At 44.5% G+C, this 21,564-nt stretch overlaps 1 protein-coding gene across 1 annotated transcript; it reads left to right on the top strand.

The window, feature by feature from the left end:
• Positions 1-452: 452 nt before the first annotated feature.
• Positions 453-19,880, top strand: CSRP3 (cysteine and glycine rich protein 3). The gene is made up of 6 exons (XM_036861855.1): positions 453-560; positions 9,369-9,508; positions 13,756-13,924; positions 15,641-15,773; positions 17,878-17,971; positions 19,545-19,880. The coding sequence occupies exons 2-6, from the start codon at positions 9,397-9,399 to the stop codon at positions 19,619-19,621; spliced, it is 585 nt and encodes a 194-aa protein (XP_036717750.1). The 5' UTR covers positions 453-560; positions 9,369-9,396; the 3' UTR covers positions 19,622-19,880.
• Positions 19,881-21,564: the final 1,684 nt, after the last annotated feature.

Here is a 21,564-nt window from a genome sequence, read left to right as displayed (position 1 = left end):
TTTTTTCCCAAGCTGCTTTGAAGAGATTATCTAACTATCATTTCAGACAACCATGACTCTTATTTTTAGCCCTGAGTTTTCTTCACGAGCACAGTGATCTGTGTCTCGGAGTTACAAAGGGCTCCCAGATATGGTTCATGATTCATATGCAGGTACCTTGCATTGACTTCCAGGAAGGTCAGGGGGGTAGGAGCCCAGAAAAATGATTTTAGGTGTAAAATCTTTCTTTGCCCTTGTTCCTGTTCCCACCACTTGATCAGAAATGCACACTCCACAAATTGATCCCTTGGCGCCATAGGCGATTGGCAATTAAAACAGAACCCAAGAGATACTGTTCTCCAAGGGTCTCGCAGCTGGTGTGGGCGGGACGACACTCAGGGCTTTGGTCACAGGCTATTTCCAGCCTCTGATAGCAGTTGTGTTACTCATGTCTCATTCACCCTCTCCCCTCGGCCTCCCTCCCCTTCCCTCCGCAGGTCAAGGCTGGTGACAGCCCCCATATATTTAAAGAGGACGTGAGCCCCCTTAGGCAGTCGAGCCGACAGAGACCGCACAGGCAGGTGAGTGGAGCAAAGGGCATCAGGGCTGGGGGTGGGCTGGCCTGGTGGCCAGCTGAGACTAGGAAGGGTCCCGTAGAGTAAGGGTGTGTTTCACGTCCCAAGTACCAGCATCCACTCTGGTTCTGTGTGAGGAGGCTCAAGTTATGCTCGATTCTAGATGGACCTAGCTGTCTAGAACATTCCTAAAAGGGTGATTAGCATTTGGGGGCTCAAGGAAAACCCACAAAGAATGAGTAAGGGATTATTTTTGGTCTAAAACTATTTCCATTATTCATGGAATCATGTTTCTTATCGTCTTAGTCAAAAGACCTGCATTCTAGTCCTAGGACCAGGTAAATGAAAGGATGTGTGACTCTGAGAAAGTTCCTGCCCTCAGGGTCTTGGTCTCCTCTGCAATGATGGATGTGGACGTGGTGACAGTTTTCTAAACTGTAAAGCACTGCACAGTTACAAAGTGGTTGCAATAGATACGATACAGCAGAAGCCAGCTTTCCAATGTGCAAAACACAAGGATTTGTTCTTTTCAAAAGGTGTGGGTGAATGACTCAGATGTCTTTATTTCACCTTACCCTGTCTCTCACATAGGTAATACTCAATGGAGTTGTTGATTTAAAATTGATTTTATATCCCAAGGATGTTCAGCAACTGGCTTGCTTTTAATAATTTGAAACTAATCAAAGCAAGACCCAAAATAGACATTGCTGTATAGAAAACCCATTAAAAACTCTGTTTCCTGGGAAGATAATTCCCAGCTGGGGCTGAGGGGTGATTCCCAGTGTTTCCTCTAGGTTTCAGTAAAGGATTTTTTTTTTTTTTTTTTTTACATCCCAGTGAATGACAGGCATGAGTGTGACTGAGAATAAGAAGTGGTTTTAAACAATAGTCTGAGTGGAGCTGCTGCCTTCAGATCAAAGCCACTGCCTCTAATTTCTGTTTCCTTCACTGAGCTGGGGAAGTGACTCCCCAAGAAGGAGGGGTTGGGGAACAGGTCTGAGGAACCTTGTCTCTCTGCAGTACAACTCAGTGCAATTCAATGAGCTTGTACTGACCATCTCATGTGTCGGAACTGGCAGGAAGTAGATGCATCACTAATGCAGGGAAGGTTGGGCATCGACATGGACAGGACAAGAAAATAGGGAAGAGCCTGTGTCTTCAGTTGACTTTTGGGACTGAATCTCAATGCTGGGTACATCCAATTCATCACAATTTATGTAAAACTGCTTTCTGACCCAGAAAATGTCTGAGATTCTTCTGGCTTGGCTTTGGTTCCATTCTGAACAACTCAGTCCTTAAAATGAGCCCCGGGGACTTCCCTGGCAGTCCAGTGGTTAAGACGCTGCGCTTCCACTGCAGGAGGCGTGGGTTCAATCCCTGGTCGGGGAACTAAGATCCCTCACGCCAAACGGCACGGTCAAAAAACATTAAAAAATAAAATGAGCCCTGGCTGTTGGCAGAGCGTACAGCCGACCCCCAGGCTCGGCGCCCTCTCAGCGGGCAGACAGGTGCTCTGCAGCCCCCGCACGAGCCGTCCATTGGAGATGGAGGGGCCAGGCCAGGGGCGGGGGGAGAGAGAAGGAAAGTGCGAACAGGATCCTTCAACAGGCAAATTGCCACGGACTTCTTGGAAGAAGTGGAGACAGACTCTTGGTAGAATACAAATTCAGAAATCCTGGGAACTTGAAGAAGGAAATAGAAGAAAACAAATAGCATCAGTCATAGAGGCCGTTCAAATTCTAGCTCTGAACATCACTTCTCTGAGTTTCCATTTCTGAACAGTAAAATTAAAGTAAAGCCACCTATCCCAAAGGGATTTGTTAGAATCAAATGGGATAAAGTATAAGAAAGTACTTTGTAAGTCTAATAAAACTGTACAAATATTCAAGGCCTTGGAGGAAAGGCACAGGGCCAAACCTGATGGGTTGCAGGAGGATTTCCTGCTAAGTACAAATGTGATGATAAAAGTCCAGAGGTCAGAGCAAATAACAAGCTGACCAGGAGTTAGAAGATGATTAATTTGTTTTACAAGAAGAAGGACACAGACAAGGAATATAATACACAGGAAATATAGCTCCTGAGGCAGGCAAACTTCCAATCATAAGTGTGCCACTCAGATGTCTGGGAATACTATATCCAGAGTTGGCCTTCACGGCCAAAGAGAAATGTGATGCCTTCAAATGTGAAAAACTGCAGTTATTCATCACAATGAAGGAATGCAGGAGAAGAGACAATAATTGTCTTATTACTGGGACCAAGGAAGATGGAAGCTTTTCGGAGTCTCATCATGGACCTCATCATGGGAAAGCGTAGGTCGTGATTTGTTGGTCGTTTACTGCCCTGTGCAGGCGCAGAACAAAATTAGCCTATTTAACTGTCACCAAAAGTCCTGCAAGAAGTCATTCTTCAGAGGAAGTAACGAAAGTTCAAAGAAGCAAAGTAATTACTCAGATCACACGGCTAGGAAGTGGCAGAGCCAGGATGTAAACCAGGGCGCAACGTGGTCTTAAAAACAAATTATAAAGGCCAGGAGAGAACAAAGTGAGTTTCTGAGAGTAAAAGTCAGCCACACCTCAGAGATAATTTCAGGAAAGATATAATATGACCTGTGCATTACAGCCTTAGTTTAAGGGGCAGGTGTGTCTGCTCTGAATTTTAAAGGGATGAGAGCTGGGTTTATTTCTGTGCTGGGATTAAGCAACCTATCTCCCCAGGCTTTGTGAAAGGGCCTCTGGAAGGGCGACTTCATATATCTGTTCAGAAGCTTAGGAGGAAGCCGCTGACCTTGAATGTCCTACACCAGGGAGCTGAAGGCCATGGTCTCCCTCGGCCACAGTGACTCTGTTTGGGTTCACTGCTTCCCTTCAAAGTCCAGAGCACCGGAGAGGTCAGCTGGTGGTAGGCAACAGAGCTGCCAAAGTGAGGAAGCGGGTGTCCCAGGGCACAGGCTCAGGACCCTGCCTGATGTGGCATCCCTGGTGCCAGGCACCCTGATTCCCCCAAGGAGGCTGACTCTCTCCCTGGCCTGGCTGCATCTGTTCTTGGGCACAGCACACTCTCAAGGCTGAGAAACAGAGTTGGTTCACAGTCTGAAGAGAAGGGCCATGGAGAAGGAGTTGGAAAGATTTACTTGTTTTAAGAAAATGGATTTTAAAACCATTTTGGAGATAAAATAATAACAGTAATAATGAAAGCAACTAAAATTATTAAATACCTGCTATGTATCAGCATTGACGTATAATATCTTAGCTATTATTATTATCTTATTTAACTGAAAACCACCTTCTAAGACAGGTCTTCTCATTCTCTCTTTATGTGCATGACGACACTGGGCTCAAAGATTTTGAGTAATTTGCCCAAGGTTGAACAGATAGTGTTTTTTGAAACCTGGCTTGGTTCTTTCCAAAGTCCATGCTTCCCCACACCATCCGTTTTACCTGGATTAAGAGACTAGAGAAGAGGCAGTGTTTGAGAGGAGAAACTACTGGGCAGCTTTTCTGCAAGGTGAGGCTCCAGTCACCGATCAGATCCCTAAACCTGTCTCAGGGCTTGAAGGACCCTTGAAGGGGGCTTCACTACATTACAGCCACTTGGACACCCATCCCCTGCCAAGCTAAATCAATAGTGAGAAGGAACTCTCCAGCCCCAAAGGAGCCCTTTCCATGTGTGAAGAGCACTGACTCTTAGAAAGTCTTTTATTTTACTGAACTGAATTCCATCTCCCTCTTTTACTCCCACCCATGAGTATTCTCTCTGTCCCATGGAGAGACAATGGGTCAATCAGATCCCAATTCCCATCAGCTGGGAAGGTTGGTTAACGGAGGTGCTGACCCTTGTACCCTCTCGAGTGTGTTGTAAGCAGGAAAATGGGACACAGAACCAGCTTAAACTGGGGTTTGAATTGTGGTTCTGCCGCTTACTGGTGGTGGGACCTCAGACAAGTCACTTAAGCCCTCTGAGCCTCATTTTTCTCATCTGCAGAATGGGGATCACAAAATTTGCTCCGCAGGGCTGTTGTATTTAAGGATAGTATATGTATAGCAACTGACACATAGTAAACAATAAATAGAAGCTAATGTTAACATAAGAACACAGCTTTGGAGTCAGAGCGACCTAAATTCCAACCTAGCCATGTGACACATACTAGCCATGTGACCTTGGGCAATGTAATTTCCCTGAGATTCCATGTCTCCATCTCCAAAGTGAATGTTGTAAAAGCACCTGCCTTGAAGGGTTGCTGTGAAGCTTAAATGAGATTTACCATAGGGCCTGGCCCAAAGGCTGGGCATCAGACGCTATGGCTTTAATAACAATATTATTATATTAGTAATAATTGTGATTATCATTTAGATTCCAGATATGTGTTTCTATGTTCCAAAATCTTTGCCTCAGTCAGTGTAGACAATTTAACTCACTATGTGGAATCAGGCACCTAATAGGACAACCAAATAAACCAACACTGAGATGAAAACAGGATTGTCGCTGGAGGTCTCTGCTCAAAGCCATAGTCTAAGGTTCCCTCCCTGGTTCTTTAATGGACCTCTAACAAAGAAAGAACAGAATTACTGAGCACCCATTTTATCTACACCACCCACTTTTGCCCTAAGGTATCAAGCTAAGGTATCAAACTGTGGAGCTTTCAGCTCCACAGTTGGTAGTTTAAAAAAAGAAAAACAGAGTGTTGGATTAGGAAGAATGTGCCCAAGTTACACAGTACAGTTATACTTTTAAAAATTCAGACTGATACGTGACAACTTAGAGTTGTGGCAGAACTCATTAGCTCTTACATTTTATAACACTCTGTAGTTTACAAAGTGATTTTACTCACTCGAACAGCTACCGTCCTCCCAGCAATAGTGAAATAGATGGGACTATTATGCCTGTTTTATAGAGAGGATATTGAAGTTCAGAGAGCCTGCATGGTTTTCTCAGATCACACAGCTTCGAAGAGGCAAGACAGAACTAGAACTCTGGCCTCCTGCATCTGGTTTACAGCCTTCTCCAGCCCCTACTATAGCACATTCCCAGTATAATCTCTTCCACAGCATTATTCGTTATGAAATCCACCCAGGTAAGTCTCTCACTGGGATCTGGTATCTAAAAGTCTGGAGTCCACTCTCTCCCTAGTTGACATCACAGGGTCCTGCATTCTGTTTCATCCTCCTAAATTCGACTGTCCCCCATTTCAGTCCTGACACACTACTTTGTGACAACACAGCCATCTCTGGGACTGGCCCAGGGAGTAGTGCCAGGTGATGTGATGGAGACTGTGATCCTGGTGACAAATGGGGCTGAGTGACGGGCAAGCCTATATTTGGTGTCCCACCTTCAGTGACCCTTGCCTGTCCCAGGCAACACTGATAAACAAATGGCCCACCCCTTGGTATCTTGCCAGCGTAAACTCGCATTCCAGGCCTGGCTAGGGGAGTGTTGAGACACAGGAATTCCAAAGCAATGCAGGAGGCTGAGAAGGTTAGATATGTAAGCCAGGACCTACATGTGCTTTCAAATCATAGTGACTTAATTAGCAGATCGGTGCTATTTGAGTAAACTGAAATAAAGTGAATAACAATGACTTACCTTTGAACAGCTTCTCAATGCTGCTTTAAATTCCATCATCTTTCCATGACCTTCACAGTGATCCTGTGAGGAAAATGCAGGACATAATATTATCATCATTTTTGACCCACGTTAAGGCCGCAAGGTCAAGATTAGAACTTGTGTCTTCCAATTCAGGATGTTTTACAACACACGCTGCCTTTTGGCCTTTGAGCATCTGAAGAAGAAATCAGAGACGTCGTCTGTGTTAGGCCCCCATAGCTACATTTCCATCTTTATAAGTGGAACTGAGCACCTGTTTAATTGAATGCTTATGGATTTCTATTTTGAGTTTCAAGTCCTGATAAATGTATGTCAGATATTTATGATCACTTAATAACAACCTGTGCCAGGCTCCATTACCTTGTGAATAAGCTATTATCTGTAATCTTATACGCACTTTGGAAAGTATCATATGTGGACAATTGCTGAAGACACACACACACACACACACACACACCCCCCTAAGAAGCATATCTCTTTCCCATTAACTTGCAGGACATGCCAATGAAATCTCCATTGAAGATTTGAAATGAGAAATTTGACCTGGGGCTGTTTTCATTGAAAATTTTCACATCATTAATTTCACAAGTGTCACGGTCACATTCCTGGATATATATTGCATTTCTCCTCTATTTTATATTTTGTTGAAACTCAGGACCAAAATGAACACGAGGAAAATTATGATTCTACCCTTTTCCAAAAAAACACACCATCTTTAGTCAGAGAAGGGTGGATCTTGGAAAAAGAAGTTGGGTAAAAAATTACCCCCAAATGTCTGCTTTTTATGCCTCATCTTGTTTGTACATGAGATGGCAATCTTGAAAATCTATTCTGCCCCTGAAAGTAAAAAATAAACAATTTGGGCTCTTTTAGGGCTTATTAAGTTCTCCATGCCTTTCTGTGTGCTCTTTTCTCTGCCTGAAATGTCCTTTTCCCTTTTCTCTATCTGGTGAACTCTTATTCACCCTTCAAAACCCCATTTAGATGTGATGTTTTCTGTGATCCTCCAACAACTCACTGCTTTCCTCCCCAATCTAAATGTCGGTAGCCATTCCCTCCTTTGAGTTTGCATAGCACTTCTCATAAGTCTCTTTTCTGGTACAGAGTATTCTGGTTCCTGCCTATCTTTCTCACTAGAATGTAGGCTTCTCAAGGCTAGGGGACAGGACACAAATTACCCATTTTTATAAGCTTTCCCCTCCTTCATTCCTCACCGAGTAATTAGTGCAGTGTCTGACACATGATAGGTAGGCAGTAAATGCATGGTGATTAAATGAATAAATGAATGAATGAATGCAGACTTGATCCCAAGCCTTTCAATTCAAAATCCATTACTCTTCCCACTAAACAATCTGAACTATAGAAATAGTAGCACTAAATGTTTCCTTTTAAAAAACTTATTTTCTAAGATTTTACTGAATAAAAAGAAGAGCCTGATTCTCTGAGAAGAAGGGTAGGATGTTCCTGGCTAACTAACCTGCTTTTGGAAGCAGGAAAATCTCCTTGCAGGACATTTAGGTGAAGAGCTTCCCTTTGGTCCTAGTATCGGTTTCCATGGTCTGTTTGCTATTTACCTTCTGTTTCTTAGCAAAACCTGTCTTTCTTACGAGGCTGGGAGACACAATCCAGACCAGGTGGCCCAGGAGGCTTAGTGTTCATTGCCAACTATTATAAGAAGGTGACTAGCTTCCCAGAAGGGAAAGAGAAGGTCAGAGGCAGCCACTTGGAATTGTCTGATAGTGCTTGGTGTCAATGACAAGATGACACACCAGGCTTCCTAGAAACCAAAGGATCCCAGAGAAAATTCAGCCCCCCTGGGGCTGGCAGGATTTCAGATTTCACTGAGTACTGATGGCTTATTTTAGTTCCACTCTGGGGAAACTGAAAACTGGATTCGTACTTACATACAGACACAGAAGGAAAGAGAAAAAAGTTTCTTGATGTCCCTCCTTGCCTAGTATCCCTCAAACATAATTCTCTAGTGAGGAGACAAGGATGGCCTGGGGCTGGCTCTCAGCAGCTTCTGGCAGCAGAGGGTGCTTGGAGGGTGTGGAAGGACCGCAGGAGCATCACCTGGCTCCCGTGATCACACCTGTCCCTGTGAGCTCTGACAAGTACCTTCCTGCACATCCTCTAAACACCACTGTGAAGCAACAAGGAAAAGAATGACCCTCTTCATAGCATAGGTGGGAAAACAGAGGTAAAGAGAAGCTATGAAGTGCATCTCGATGCACATGGCAAGCTGCCGTTAGCCCTGAAAGCAGGAGGACGTTTCCAAACCACTGATCTAGTGCAGTGCCAACATAGCTCATTGCCCGGGCAATGATATTTCTTAAAAAGGAATTAATGGATAGATGAGATAAATCTGAATAGAGTTTTTATATATTATGTATTTTTAGCAGCAAGATGAGCCAAGGCTTCGCTAACCGAAGGGTGATGCCCTCCTAGCGGCATCAGCCCTGCCTGGAGTCTTAGAAATGCAGAATTTCCTGCCTCTCCCCAGATCTACCAAACCAGAATCTGCATCTTAACAAGATCCAAGGTGACTCAAGAAGCACTGAGCTAGATAAGAATACCATTTTCATAGGTTATTCCCACTTCTAATGGAATAATTTTTAAAACCCAAAGTGGAAGAAAATAACAATACTGAATATTGGCATACAATTTCAGATACACAAAACTAGCTTATCCATTCCTTCTAAGGACCCTGTGAGGTACATAAGAGCAGGGGCTACTGAAATTTAACAAAAGAGGAAACTGAGTCCCAAAGTGGTAAAGTGACTTGCTCAGAGCTTGCTCTGAGTATCTGAGCTTATCCAATGACTTACACACAATAACCATTTGCTGAAGGAATGAATGAACCATCAACAAACTGGGGCTGGATCCTGGTCTTCAGACCACAGCACTACTAGGGATTGGTTCACTCTTTTTTTTTTTTTTTTTAAATTTTTATTGGAGTATAGTTGATTTACAATGTTGTGTTACTTTCTGCTGTACAGCAAAGTGAATCAGTTATACATATACATATATCCACTCTTTTTTAGATTCTTTTCCCATATAGGCCATTACAGCGTACTGAGTACAGTTCCCTGTGCTATACAGTAGCTCCTTATTAGTTACCTATTTTATATATATTAGTGTGTATATGTTGATTGGGATTGGCTCACTCTTGAGGTTGCCTAAATTTAGGATATATGCTTTATGTCCTGTTAGACTTGACCTTGACCAGAGAGTCTTCAAGATGCCAAACTGGGGCGGAGGAGCGAAATGCGGAGCCTGCGGAAAGGCCGTCTACCATGCGGAAGAAATCCAGTGCAATGGAAGGAGTTTCCACAAGACCTGTTTCCACTGCAGTGAGTTGGGTGAACACCATGACGGCCCCTCAGCACTTCAGAGTTCACACTTAGTCACAGATACTGTGTATCAGTAGTTCTCAGAGTATGGCCTGGGGGCCAGCAGCATCGGCATACCCTGGGAACTTGTTAGGGATATCACTTTGGGGCCCCACCTAAAGAAGGGATGGTGCTCTCCTGAGCACCCCCTCTCCAACCACTTGTCCAGCTCAGAGGCCATTTCCCTGAAGCTCAAAGTCAGAACAAGCTCCCAGTGGTGAAAACTTGACCCAGTGGCGACATTTACAAAGTGTGACTTGGCAGAGAAAGAAAGCCATCACTTATCTGCAGCCAGGATGGACTTGGCTTGATGTGCTGTCCCTAGAGGCCAGCGGTCACTGAAGCCAGCTGCAACTGGTCTTTCCTAAGAAAGATCCTGTGTCAGGCTGGGGGGCAACAGATGACAATTCTGGAAGCGTCGGAAAGGGAAGCGTTTGGGGCACCATCAGCTTGACAAGGGGAATCTTTACCGTTCCCTGCTGGACAGTTTCACAAATGTCAAAACTAGGGGGACATTTAAAACCCTGTGGTCCACCTGGGAGTCAGGCTCTACCCAACTCATGTGACTTTGGACAAGTCATGTCTCATCTCTAAGCCTGGGTCACTGGCATCTGCAGCAGAGCCAGGAGCAGAGTCTGTACCTTCAGATTCCCAGTCCAGTCTCTTCAACACGACTGCATTCTAGAGTTTCCTAGCAGCTTAATCCTATTCTAGGAGAGCAGTTCTGTCTTGGCCACTTGCCTTCTTTGCTCCCCTGCAGTAGGTCTGGCTTAAGGGTTAGCTTTACTGGACATTTCGCAGACGCCCGCTCCCCAGCCCTTCGAGACCCATCCGCCCCCATGTCTTAGCCCAGCAGCCGCAAGGCATTGCATTGCCTCAAGCTGTTTCAAACAGAACTTCAAGGGTTGGGCTCCATCTGTTAGGGCATGGAGACACTTCATCCTCCAGAAATAGTAGCGCTTTCTCTGCTGCGGGAGTTTCCATTATCCCTTACCTCCCACAACAAACATAATTCTCACCAAGGAATAGGGGGAAACACTGCTGTGAGCGATTGGGTGGGTGGATTTACTAATGCTTTAGGTTTTAATGATGCGTAATTCTTTTTAAGCCATCATACACATTCATCAGATTCACCATTATCATCACAATGATCCAGAAGTCATTGCTCAAGAGAGTTCATTCCATAACCCTCTGGCTTTTGTCCAAATACAGCTAGTGTTCTTCAAAAACAGTGGGGGAAAGGAATATTGGAAAGAACACTGGAGTTGGAGTGAAAATGACTAGGGTTTGAGTCTGGGCTCTACCATGCACTTTAACTGTGTGACCTTGGGTAAGTCACCACTGTGAGCCTCAATTTCCCCATTTATAAAATAGAGATGGTTATACCTGCCACACAAGTTGTTGTAAGAAGAAAGCTGGGTTTCTTCATCTGAGATCCAGTTTTCTAGGCCTTTATTCTCCTTTCATCAACTTGGATGTCTGAGTGGGAACAGGCAACGGTGGGGATGCTTTCCATGGCGAGGGGTGTCTTGTTTTCCCAGGCAGCAGGAGGATGCCCTGTTTAACGGAGCCATGGAAGAACGATGTGAGCATTTGCTGGTGCATCCCTTTCAACCCCTGGATATTCTCCTTAGAACCTGTGGGTGGGATGGGGGTCTGAGCAGTACAGGTTTCTGCAGTGGTGGACAGAAGGATCCTGGAGAGGAGTGTGATTTTCTGTAGTATCGTCACAAGAGTGGTCTGTCCACAGGTCAACCTGTAGTTGCTGGAAATAGAGGTCAGAGAGGCAGAGTCTACCTTAGCTTGTCTCCTGGCCAGTGTTCTCCAAACTTCTAGACAAATCTTAACCCCCCTACCAGTGCTGTCCAAAAGATACATAATGCAAGCCACATATGGAAACTTAAATTTTCTAGTAAACTTACTTTTAAAAAGGTGAAAAGGAACAGGTGCAATTAATTTTAAAACATTTAACCCAATATATCAAAAAATTATAATTTCAATGTGTCACCAATATACACATTATAACATCATGTGGCGGGTGAGTGGCTACGGTATTACACAGCACAGTTCTGCTGCGCCTGTGTGTGAAAGCTAGTCAGAAGCCAGGGAGTGGCTATAGAATTGGCCAGGACAAGACAGGGTATAGGCAGTCCTGGAGTGATGGGAATGAGCACTGGAGTAGGAGTCAAAGGACCTGAGGCCAGTCATGGCTCTGCAATTTACCACTGTATAATCGTGGACAAGTCACTGATCTTCATTCACACATGCATGCATGCATGCCTTCATTCATTCATTCACTCAACAAATGTTTACGGAGGACTAACTCTGGGCTAGGCTCTGTGCTACACTCTGGGGATATTAAAACTGTTTTGCCCTCAAAGAACTCAGAGTATAGAACATAAATGAATAGTCAACAAGTTGTTCTGAAAAAAAAAAACAACAAAAAAACAAAAAAAACCAAGTTGTTCTGGAGATTAGTAACTGACAGCTACAGGAAGGGCAGAGACAGGTATATACCTTATACGCTCAAATATAAGGCAAATTCCCCCCAAAATTATTCCTCATTAAAAGGGTTTGCCTTGGCTTCAAAGTCTTATAAAGTCTCTCATGCTACAGGACAGTCTCTCAATTACTCCATTTATTTAAACTGTTTTTTAATAGAAATTCTTACAAACAATATTGACATAATTATTTAATGAACTCCCATACGCCTGTTTCCCCAGCCACATAACCACCAACCTCTGGCCAATCCTACCTCATCTACAACCTTATCTTCTTCTCCCACTCTTGTATTCAATAACACTTTTTTTTTTTTTTTAATAAATAACCACTTGAGAAAGGCATATCAGCCTGAAACAACTTCATTCAAAGCTGGATTGCTTATAGAGATCACTTGATGGAACTGTTTTTTTAAAAAGGAGGCAAATAAATTGAATGCCCATATATTATTATTCCTGGGGGTATGACCTCACTATTACAAAGCACTGAGTATCACCCTAAACAATCTTTAAGAATCATCATTACAAAGCGCTACAGCAAGGTATTAGGCTGTGGAGATACTACATACTTTTTAATGCTGCCCTAATATTATTGCTAATAGGTACTTCTTGCTGAGATACAATTTCCAGGTGACAGCCTCCTACTCAGGTAAACAGGGCTGCCTCTAAAAGACACAGACAGAAGTGGGGATAAGCTGCTCTGGAGAGCTGGGTCAGCTGCCTCAGAAAGACACTGTTGAGAAGGGAGATGCTGATGTTGAAGACGCAGAGGAATAATTTGGATACAATTGTTTCCCGAATTTGTGTCAGATTAGAAAAAAGTTAACATCTCCAAATCCATATATTGTTGATTTATATTATTAAATTAAATGTTACAAGCAGGTATTTGACACTTCCATTTACATCCTTAAACGTTTATTTATTCAAGTTGGCAAAAATTTTTCTATTAATAGAAAAATCTAATTAATAGAAGATTTTCTATTAATCTTCTCTTTGGAAAAATAGGGGATTGTCTTACATACTATGTATAATGTATATACACAGCATGTGTATAATAACTATACTAGGGTAAAGTATGGGGGATACTTTACATTAGGTGATATACAGTAACCAAGGGGCTTGAGCCAATATAAGCCTAACAGCAGGTCTTCCTTGCCTCCCCTGCTTCCAGAAGTGGATCAAAAGAAGTCTCAGCCGTAATTATCTCCTTGAATATCAAAGTGCTTTTCAAAATCCATTTTAAGTAGAGAAACTGCTCAATGCTGATTCTGATATGATTAAGAAAAAAATAAGTTCCTCCCCTGCCTCAGCCCCTCACCCCCTACTCACCCACACACATATACACTCATACTTCCCGATGTCATTTGTGGTGAGACACTCAGGAGTGCAGGTTGTCCCCATTCAGGGACAATATTCTTAGCTGGTCCAAGATCACACACCAGGTTCCAGTCCTGGCCTCCACCTCTTTCTAGCTGGGTACCACTGAAAACATTACTTCCCTTCTCTGTGCTCCAATTTCCTCATCTGTGAAACAGGACTGCCTTGGAATCTACGACTCAGGACAGATGCTCTGGTCAGGAATCAAAGTTGTGTTCTTGGCTGGGGGGGGCCCCTTGTGCTGAGTCCCTTGGCCCCAGTCAGGGTATTGGGGGTGCAGGAAAGGGGGGAGGAATCTCAACCCTAACCCCCTGACCATCCTTTCCTCAACAGTGGCCTGCAAGAAGGCTCTGGACAGCACCACAGTGGCAGCTCACGAGTCAGAGATCTACTGTAAGGTCTGCTACGGGCGCAGGTACGGCCCCAAGGGGATCGGGTATGGACAAGGTGCCGGCTGCCTCAGCACGGACACGGGTGAACACCTGGGCCTCCAGTTCCAACAGTGAGTACTACCCTGCTTCTCCCAGCCCGTAGAGCCCCAGCTATCAGGACGGTTCATTCTGTTCCCATGGCAACCTTTTCTGGAAGTGGGAGAATGGACTCTATTGCTGACTTGCCAACAATAGGAATACTCAGTCTGACCAAGTTTTAACAATGTGTCATCTCTCCGAAGACTCTCTTTAAATTATCTGCCTTTCAAAAGGGCAATTACTTTTACACCATGGCTCTTGGTTTGCATGTCAAGAGAAAACCCAGAATGTACAGATGTTCTATTGTTTGACCTTTGCAAAACTGCATGGTCTCTTTTCTTCCCCGTTGAGCATTTTTGTGTAAATCACATAAATATGGCAGGGACGCAACGGCCATCCTCTGTGTGCTTGTCACTGAAAGATTTCTTCCCTTGGGTTGTAAGATGACTAACGTCTGCATCGCAGTGGGGAGTGGCTCTGTGGGGATGGGCTGTGCCTCAGGAGTAAACAATTATAACTTTCTGTAGGTCTCCCTTGCTGCCTGTTGCCAATACAATGTTGAGGTTTCCCCAACATTATCCTAGGGAAGCCAGGATTTCACACTGTGCCACCTCCATCTACCAGTCTGTTCTACTTGATGATCATGCTGACCTCCATCCCAAAACTGAGTATATAGACTGACGGTCACTGGCCTGCAGCTGCTGTCTGGCCAGCTGGTACCCGGGCTCAGCTCTGTGGTGGGACTGGCAGAAAGGCCCAGCCCAACTGAGGCAGTGTCCCCCAGAGAATAATGAGAGCATCTGAAGAGTCATCTGGTCCCTTCCAAAGAGAGTAGCCCATGGTAGAGCCTGGAAAACTGCAGGGATGTGTGATTAGTCATATAAATTTTTCTCACTACTCAATCCCAACCGGAGATGCTATTTTAAAAAGAAAGATGATACCAGCTGCATTCTCTGCTTCACATTACCCAAAGTTCACTCTTCTACGTTAGGGCTTTCCTGTGGTGCTGCACAGCCAGGAAGAGTCTGGAGGCGTGCGTTTCATCCCAGCTCCACCAGTTATGAGCCACTAACCTTGGGCACTTACCCCTCTGGCCCATGCTCTCCTCCAGCTAGCCCTGCCTACTCTAGAGGGTTATGGTGAGGCTCAAACGATAAACGTACAAGGAAACACAAAAAGATATGGAATCACGGGGTTATTATTGTGCCTCTTTCTTAGACTTTGCTCTCAAGAGGACAGGGGACCTTTGGATGCAGGGTGACAATTTGAATTGTGATAAGCATCAGCTCATTGGACTATGGTTTGTTTAGTATCAACTGTCAAGATCCCATCTTGCCCTGTAATATTTTTACTCATTTTGGAAAGCAGACCCATGGGTTTCAAGATGGTATAGAAAACCCTAAACGAACAATCACAGCAATATAACAAGACAAGGGTAATTATACAAGCTAACATACGTGGAAGACTTGTGAAGTGCTTTACAACAGAAAGGAAAGAGGTAAGTGAATTCTGGCTAACATTCATTAGCCCTTACAACAGGCCAGGCAGGCACTGTTCTAAGTGCTTTACTCATGTGGCCTCATTTAACCTTCTCGACAACCCTGTAAGGAAGGCACTATGACTATCCCCACTTTCCAGATGAGGCGTCTAAGGCACAGAGAAGTTAAGTAACTTGCTCAAAGTCACACAGCTAGTACTGTTTGCCAAGGGAAATCTATAGGTTTCATTCACTTGTCAATTTCCACCAGGTCCCCAAAGCAGGCACGCTCTGCCACCACCAGCAACCCTTCCAAGTTCACTTCGAAGTTCGGAGAGTCGGAGAAGTGCCCTCGATGCAGAAAGTCAGTCTATGCTGCTGAGAAGGTGATGGGAGGTGGCAAGGTAAGGACTTCTGTATGAGTCAGATGGGATACTGGGAGGAATGAGAGAAGAAAGTAGGAACTGAGGGCGGGTGGAGGCCAGACCCTCCTTAGCTCCCAGGAACCACTTAGGAGCCACCCATCCTTACCCACTTTCCCGGGCTGTCACTGTCACCCTGCAGTGCTCTAGGAAACTGGAACTGGTGGAATTCGATGCAGTAAGCGTTAACCCACTAGGGGGAGGCACCCAGCTAGGAGCTCTGGAGAAACAAAGGCACACAGGCTCCCCTATCCTGTGTCCACAATCCTTCCAGAAAAGTGTCAGCCCTGGGAGCTGTCACCACTGCATAACTCAGCCTGCTACTGGCATCACACTGATGCACAGAGCAAACACCCCACAGCAGTGAGAAGCATCCTCGCTCACAAATGTCCTGGCAATCGGGAAAGTCATCTGATGTCTGAGACAGTAACACACACTTGTCTACAAGCTCCAGTTTCAGGCCTGAAGCCAGGGTGTTCACCGAAGGATCTGAGCCTGAAGAAAGACAAAAATCCTGTTTATACTAAGTAGGGGGAGGAAGGCCACGGAGAGTGTCTGACTCCAAATATAGGGGCAGTCTCCACCCCAGGACTGGCCATTTAAATACAGGTGAGGACCCTGGGCTGTGCCTGGAAGACACGCAGATATGAAGAAGGCAGACAGTCTTCTGGATGATCCAAGCCACGCAACTCTCTTCCATCAGAAATACAGGGAGAGTACCAAAAAGGTTACAAATAATAAACACTGGAGAGGGTGTGGAGAAAAGGGATCCCTCCTACACTGTTGGTAGGAATGTAAACTGGTGCAGTCACTATGGAGAACAGTACAGAGGTTCATTAAAAAACTAAAAATAGAGTTACCATATGATCCAGCAATCCCATTCCTATGTATCTGGAAAAGATGAAAATTCTAAGTCAAAAGATACATGCACCCCAATGTTCATAGCAGCACTATTTACAATAGCCAAGACATGGAAGCAACCTAAATGTTCATCAACAGAGAAATGGATAAAGAATGTGGTGTATAGGGACTTCCCTGGTAGTCCGGTGGTTAAGACTCCATGCTTTCACTGCAGGGGGTGCAGGTTTGAGCCCTGGTCAGGGAACTAAGATCCCACATGCCACACAGTATGGCCAAAAAAAATTTAAAAAAAGAATGTGGTGTGTATATATATATGTGTGTGTGCTATATATATGTGTGTGATATATATACCACACACACACACACACACACAATGGAATATTTCTCAGCCATAAAAAAGAATGAAATAATGCCATTTGCAGCAACATGGACGGACCTAGAGATGATCATATTAAGTGAAGTAAGTCATACAAAGACAAATATCATATGATATCACTTATAGTGGAATCTAAAAAAAATGATACAAATGAAATTATTTACAAAACAGAAATAGAGTCACAGATATAGAAAACAAACTTATGGTTACCAAAGGGGAAGTGGGGGGGTGGATAAATTAGGAGTTGGGGGTTAACGTATACACACTATTATACATAAAGTAGATAAACATCAAGGACCTACCTACTGTATATCACAGGGAACTATATTCAGTATCTTGTAATAACCTATAATGAAAAAGAATCTGAAAAAGTATATATATATCACTTTGCTGTACACCCAAAACTACTACAACATTGTAAATCAATGATACTTCAATTAAAAAAAAATACACAAAGAGTTAAAATGAAGTTGAATTCCCTGGATGATTGCCCATTTCTTCACCTTTTTTCTTTTTTCATTTTATATTCAATATGTTACCCACTGCCTCAAGTCCAAGTTCCCCTCTCTTCAGTATTTTGGATCTTCTAGAAATGGGAAGCCCTATTCTATTTAGTCTGTTCTGAAGGAGTACATATGGAAATCACCTTGATCTATTCATTTTTAGGGGTCCTAAGAATCGCTGGCCAAGCCCATAGCCAGAATAATTATTCTGGGGGCCAATTAGGTGGGTGAATGGTTAAGAAAAGGGCACTCCTTTACATGCTGCTGGTCAGGGGACTTAACATGGAAATAAATGCCCTGCCTGCCCTATTAAATATCCAACTGCCTGTTCTCCTGTGCCCTGCAGCCTTGGCACAAGACCTGTTTTCGCTGCGCTATCTGTGGGAAGAGTCTAGAGTCCACGAACGTCACTGACAAAGATGGGGAACTTTATTGCAAAGGTGAGTGGTTCCAGAGACTCTCTTGAGATGTTTTCCCAGAGAGGGTTCTTGGCAGGGGAAGTTGTGTTCCTGCCAAGAGGCTTGTGTCTGCCCGGAGGTATGGCTTCTCAGCCTGAGCCAGGTTTGAGCTCGCAGGATGGGGAGCAAAGCCACCTAAGGGAAAGTAACCTCCTGCCTGACCCAGCTCTGGTCCTCTCCATAGGGACATCTGGAGGGACCTGATACTTATAGATGCCCAGTGGTTCCTGAGCACCTGGGGGGAGAGGGGACAAGGAGGAAGCAGTGTCCTGACTGGCCTTGGAAGAGGCCTTAGGTCTGGACAAAAACATCACATTCCCTTCCAAAAACCTGAACATTCTGTCCACTTGACTGGCAGATAAGGGTGACAGCACTGCGGGGTGTGCGGATGAACTGTTTGGCCTCTCCCGAATTTATCAAGACACATCTATCTCCTTCCTCCCTCCCTCCTTTCCTTCTTTCCCGGCCCCCTTCCCTCCCTCCCTTGCTCTCTCCCTCCTTCCTTTCTGACATTTCTGTTTCTGATGTGATCACAGAAAGCGAACTGACAAGCTGGTTTCCCTTCTGGTCCTCACAGCTCTGCCCCTAACTGCCTCCATCATCCCTTTGTCTTGCAGAGAGGCAATAGAGGCTTAGCTCCTTCCTGATGCTACAAAGAAGAAGGGATGCTTTAGGGCCAGGGCAATGTGTCCTCGCCCTCAGAGCCTCTCCTAGGCCTCTTCTGTTTCTCAGCGGGGTCCTCCCACCCTTTCACTCAATGATGGTGTCTCAGGATCTCCAAATGTGTGTGTTAAGAGTTGGGGAGAGGCAAGGGGGAGGACACTACTAATCAAGACTGTAGGTGGCTCAGCTTCTCCCAGGATGAGACAGGATGGAAACTGATGCACTATCTGACAGGGGCTGCCTTCTCCTGGCAGTAGAGGGTACAGAGGGTTCTCAGCATTCACAGGCCATAGAATTCTAAAATGTTGCCGCAGCCAGTAGGGAGATCAACCTATAGAGAAGTAACTGCATTCCCAAGTGCTACAAGCTCTAGTAGAGGGTGCTACACAATGCAGGGTGCAAAAAGGGGCAAGTGATTGGCTGGGGGTGTCGGGAAACCTTCTTAGAAGAGAAGCTCCCTCTGGGCCTTGAAGGGTGAACGTGGGTTTGGGAGGGGGCGTTCCAGGAACAAGGAGCAGTGAGTGCAAAGGCACCAAGGCCAGGCCATCATGGCTCGTTCCAGGAACTGCAAGCAGTTGTGTGTATCTGGAGGGCAAGCAGGGAGGCAGAGGCGGGAGGGGATGAGGCTGGGCAGGCAGCCGGCAGCCAGATTATGTCAACTCAAATGAGAAAATGTCTCTGAACACACCTAGCGAAGTGCAAAGAAGTATAAACAGTTTTATTAGCCGATCTAAAATAAATACAGTTCAATGTATTTAAAAGTTAACTTACAAACACATTTGTCAAAAGGATGCCTCTCCCAGGCAAAAGGACTGTGCTCAGACAGAGGGAACTGAAATGATGGTGCTGACCAACCCATTCTCTCCCCTGTCCTCTTCTCTCTCGTTCACAGTTTGCTACGCCAAAAATTTTGGCCCTACAGGTATTGGATTTGGGGGCCTTACACATCAAGTGGAAAAGAAAGAGTGAAAAGTGCACCGTTTCTCAGGTCTCTCATCGGCCTAAAGCACTTGCCAAGTATCCTACCCAGATGGAAACCCCTCCCCAAACATCCTTTTGTTGGTAGTTGGACAGTATTTCTCTTCAGAAGTGATCACAGCCTTTACCCGAAGTTAGAAGAGATCTTTGGAAGAAAATTATTAAAAGTCTCATCCGTAACAAATGCTTTATTATTTACGATACCTGGGGTGGGAGAGGCCATAAATAAAAGTTTAAGTGGTAACTTGTACGTCTCTGGATCTTTTCTTTCAAATAGGGGGAAATTTTCAAAAAAAACAGAGAGATAGTTTAAAAAAAAATTGTGCAGAGGATGTAATGAATTTTCGTGTCAGCTGTGGAAAGAGTGAGGAGGAGGAGGAAGCAACGGGCAAAGGGAAGGAGTCTTCTAGAATCTGTTGGCTAAGCTTCTTTCTAGTTAGCGCTAATGGAGAAGAAAACAGGGGGTCCCGGAGGAAACAGACAACATGGTAGCAAATTCTAAAAGGAAAATCAAACTAATAAAACTGCTGAAGAGCTGATCCTTCTGTCCTTATCATGGGCTTTGCAATATTACACATTTCGTGAAAACTCAGAAACAGCAACAAAATGTGGAGTTTGCTTCTGTGTTATAAACAACATGAGGATGATTTTCTTTTATTCTGGGGTAATTCCCTAAGGTTTAGCAATTGTCTTAAAACTTCTCCTCCATCAGATTGCCAGGCTCACGAATGAAACGCAGCCAATTAAAAATGTCTTCCTCTGCCTCCTCGGCAAGATCTCAACAGCTCAAGCCTGTGTATTTTCTCGCCTCTGCGTTTAACAACCACGGCATTTCTCCCACCACCATGCACTTCTCAATTATTTGCAGAAAATGAGAGCAAATGAAAATCTATTGACAAAAATTATGAAACACTAGACTAAACCGTGGGTTTTTCTATGCTCCAAGTCCCAAAAAGGTGTTCTTTAAAATGAGCGTTTATTCAGGGTTGCTTACTTGCTGTCATGGACAAGGCCTTGCACTGACTTCATTATTTATCTATTTATCTATTTTTTGATGCTCAAAATGCAATTACATTTAATCATTTTCTCTCTCTGATTGGCATTAATAGAATGGTTCAGAAAAAACCAAAAAACCAAAAAACAGCTGGCAGAGGTTGTGTCCCATCCCACTTTCAAAGAGATAATATACAAATACGCTTTACTTGCCTAGAGACTCTCGCTGGGGTAATTCAGCCACTGAGTTCCACTCAAACGGCCTGAGGATGGAAATATTGTACATTCCACATTCTCTGGGGAAGGAAGCCTAGGACAATGTATTTTTAATTTGTAAACCTTTTCCCAGACCTATATAAGAGATCCCATCATTGTCGATCGAACAATTAATAATACCAGGGATGAACTGAATTAACTAAACCAAATCCCCTTTAACCTGCACTGACTTTAAAAGCAATATGCTACCTTGGCCCTTCACTAGGAAGTCCCCCACGCTAGGGACTTCCAGGCTTGCTGAGGGGTGAGATACATGTGAAATGACTACCAGACAATGCAACCTATTCCTCCACTGCAGTTCAGTTACCAGCCCCACTAACCACCCACCCAGAAGACAAGCAAAAAACTTCAGTCATCCTTAGCTCTGCCCTCTCCCACATCCTTCCTTGCCTCATTCCCCAAGCCTCCCTGATTCTGACTCCAAAATGTCCCTAGAATACATCCCCTCCATGCCCACTCTTTGGTATGTGTATCAATCGGCTAGGGCTGCCATAACAGAGTACCATGGAATAGGCGGCTTAAACAACAGAAATTGTTTTTTCACAGTTCCAGAGCCTAGAAGTCTGAGATTAAGGTGTCAGCAGGGTTGCTGTCTTCTGAAGTCTCTCCTTGACTGGTAGACGGCTGCCTTCTCCCTGTGTCTTCACATGGTCTTCCCTTTGTAT

This window comes from Balaenoptera musculus, chromosome 8 (genome assembly GCF_009873245.2).
Source record: "Balaenoptera musculus isolate JJ_BM4_2016_0621 chromosome 8, mBalMus1.pri.v3, whole genome shotgun sequence".
Classification (NCBI taxonomy): Eukaryota; Metazoa; Chordata; class Mammalia; order Artiodactyla; family Balaenopteridae; genus Balaenoptera; species Balaenoptera musculus.
Note: the sequence above shows the minus strand (reverse complement) of the source record. Positions and strands in the feature narration are given on the sequence as shown.

Excerpts from the sequence above, each read along its gene's own strand:
- CSRP3 (XM_036861855.1), top strand. The coding sequence starts at position 9,397 with ATGCCAAACTGGGGCGGAGGAGCGAAATGCGGAGCCTGCGGAAAGGCC. Across the intron at positions 9,509-13,755 it reads CAAGACCTGTTTCCACTGCA|TGGCCTGCAAGAAGGCTCTG; the intron begins GTGAGTTGGGTG and ends TTTCCTCAACAG. Across the intron at positions 17,972-19,544 it reads TGGGGAACTTTATTGCAAAG|TTTGCTACGCCAAAAATTTT; the intron begins GTGAGTGGTTCC and ends TCTCGTTCACAG.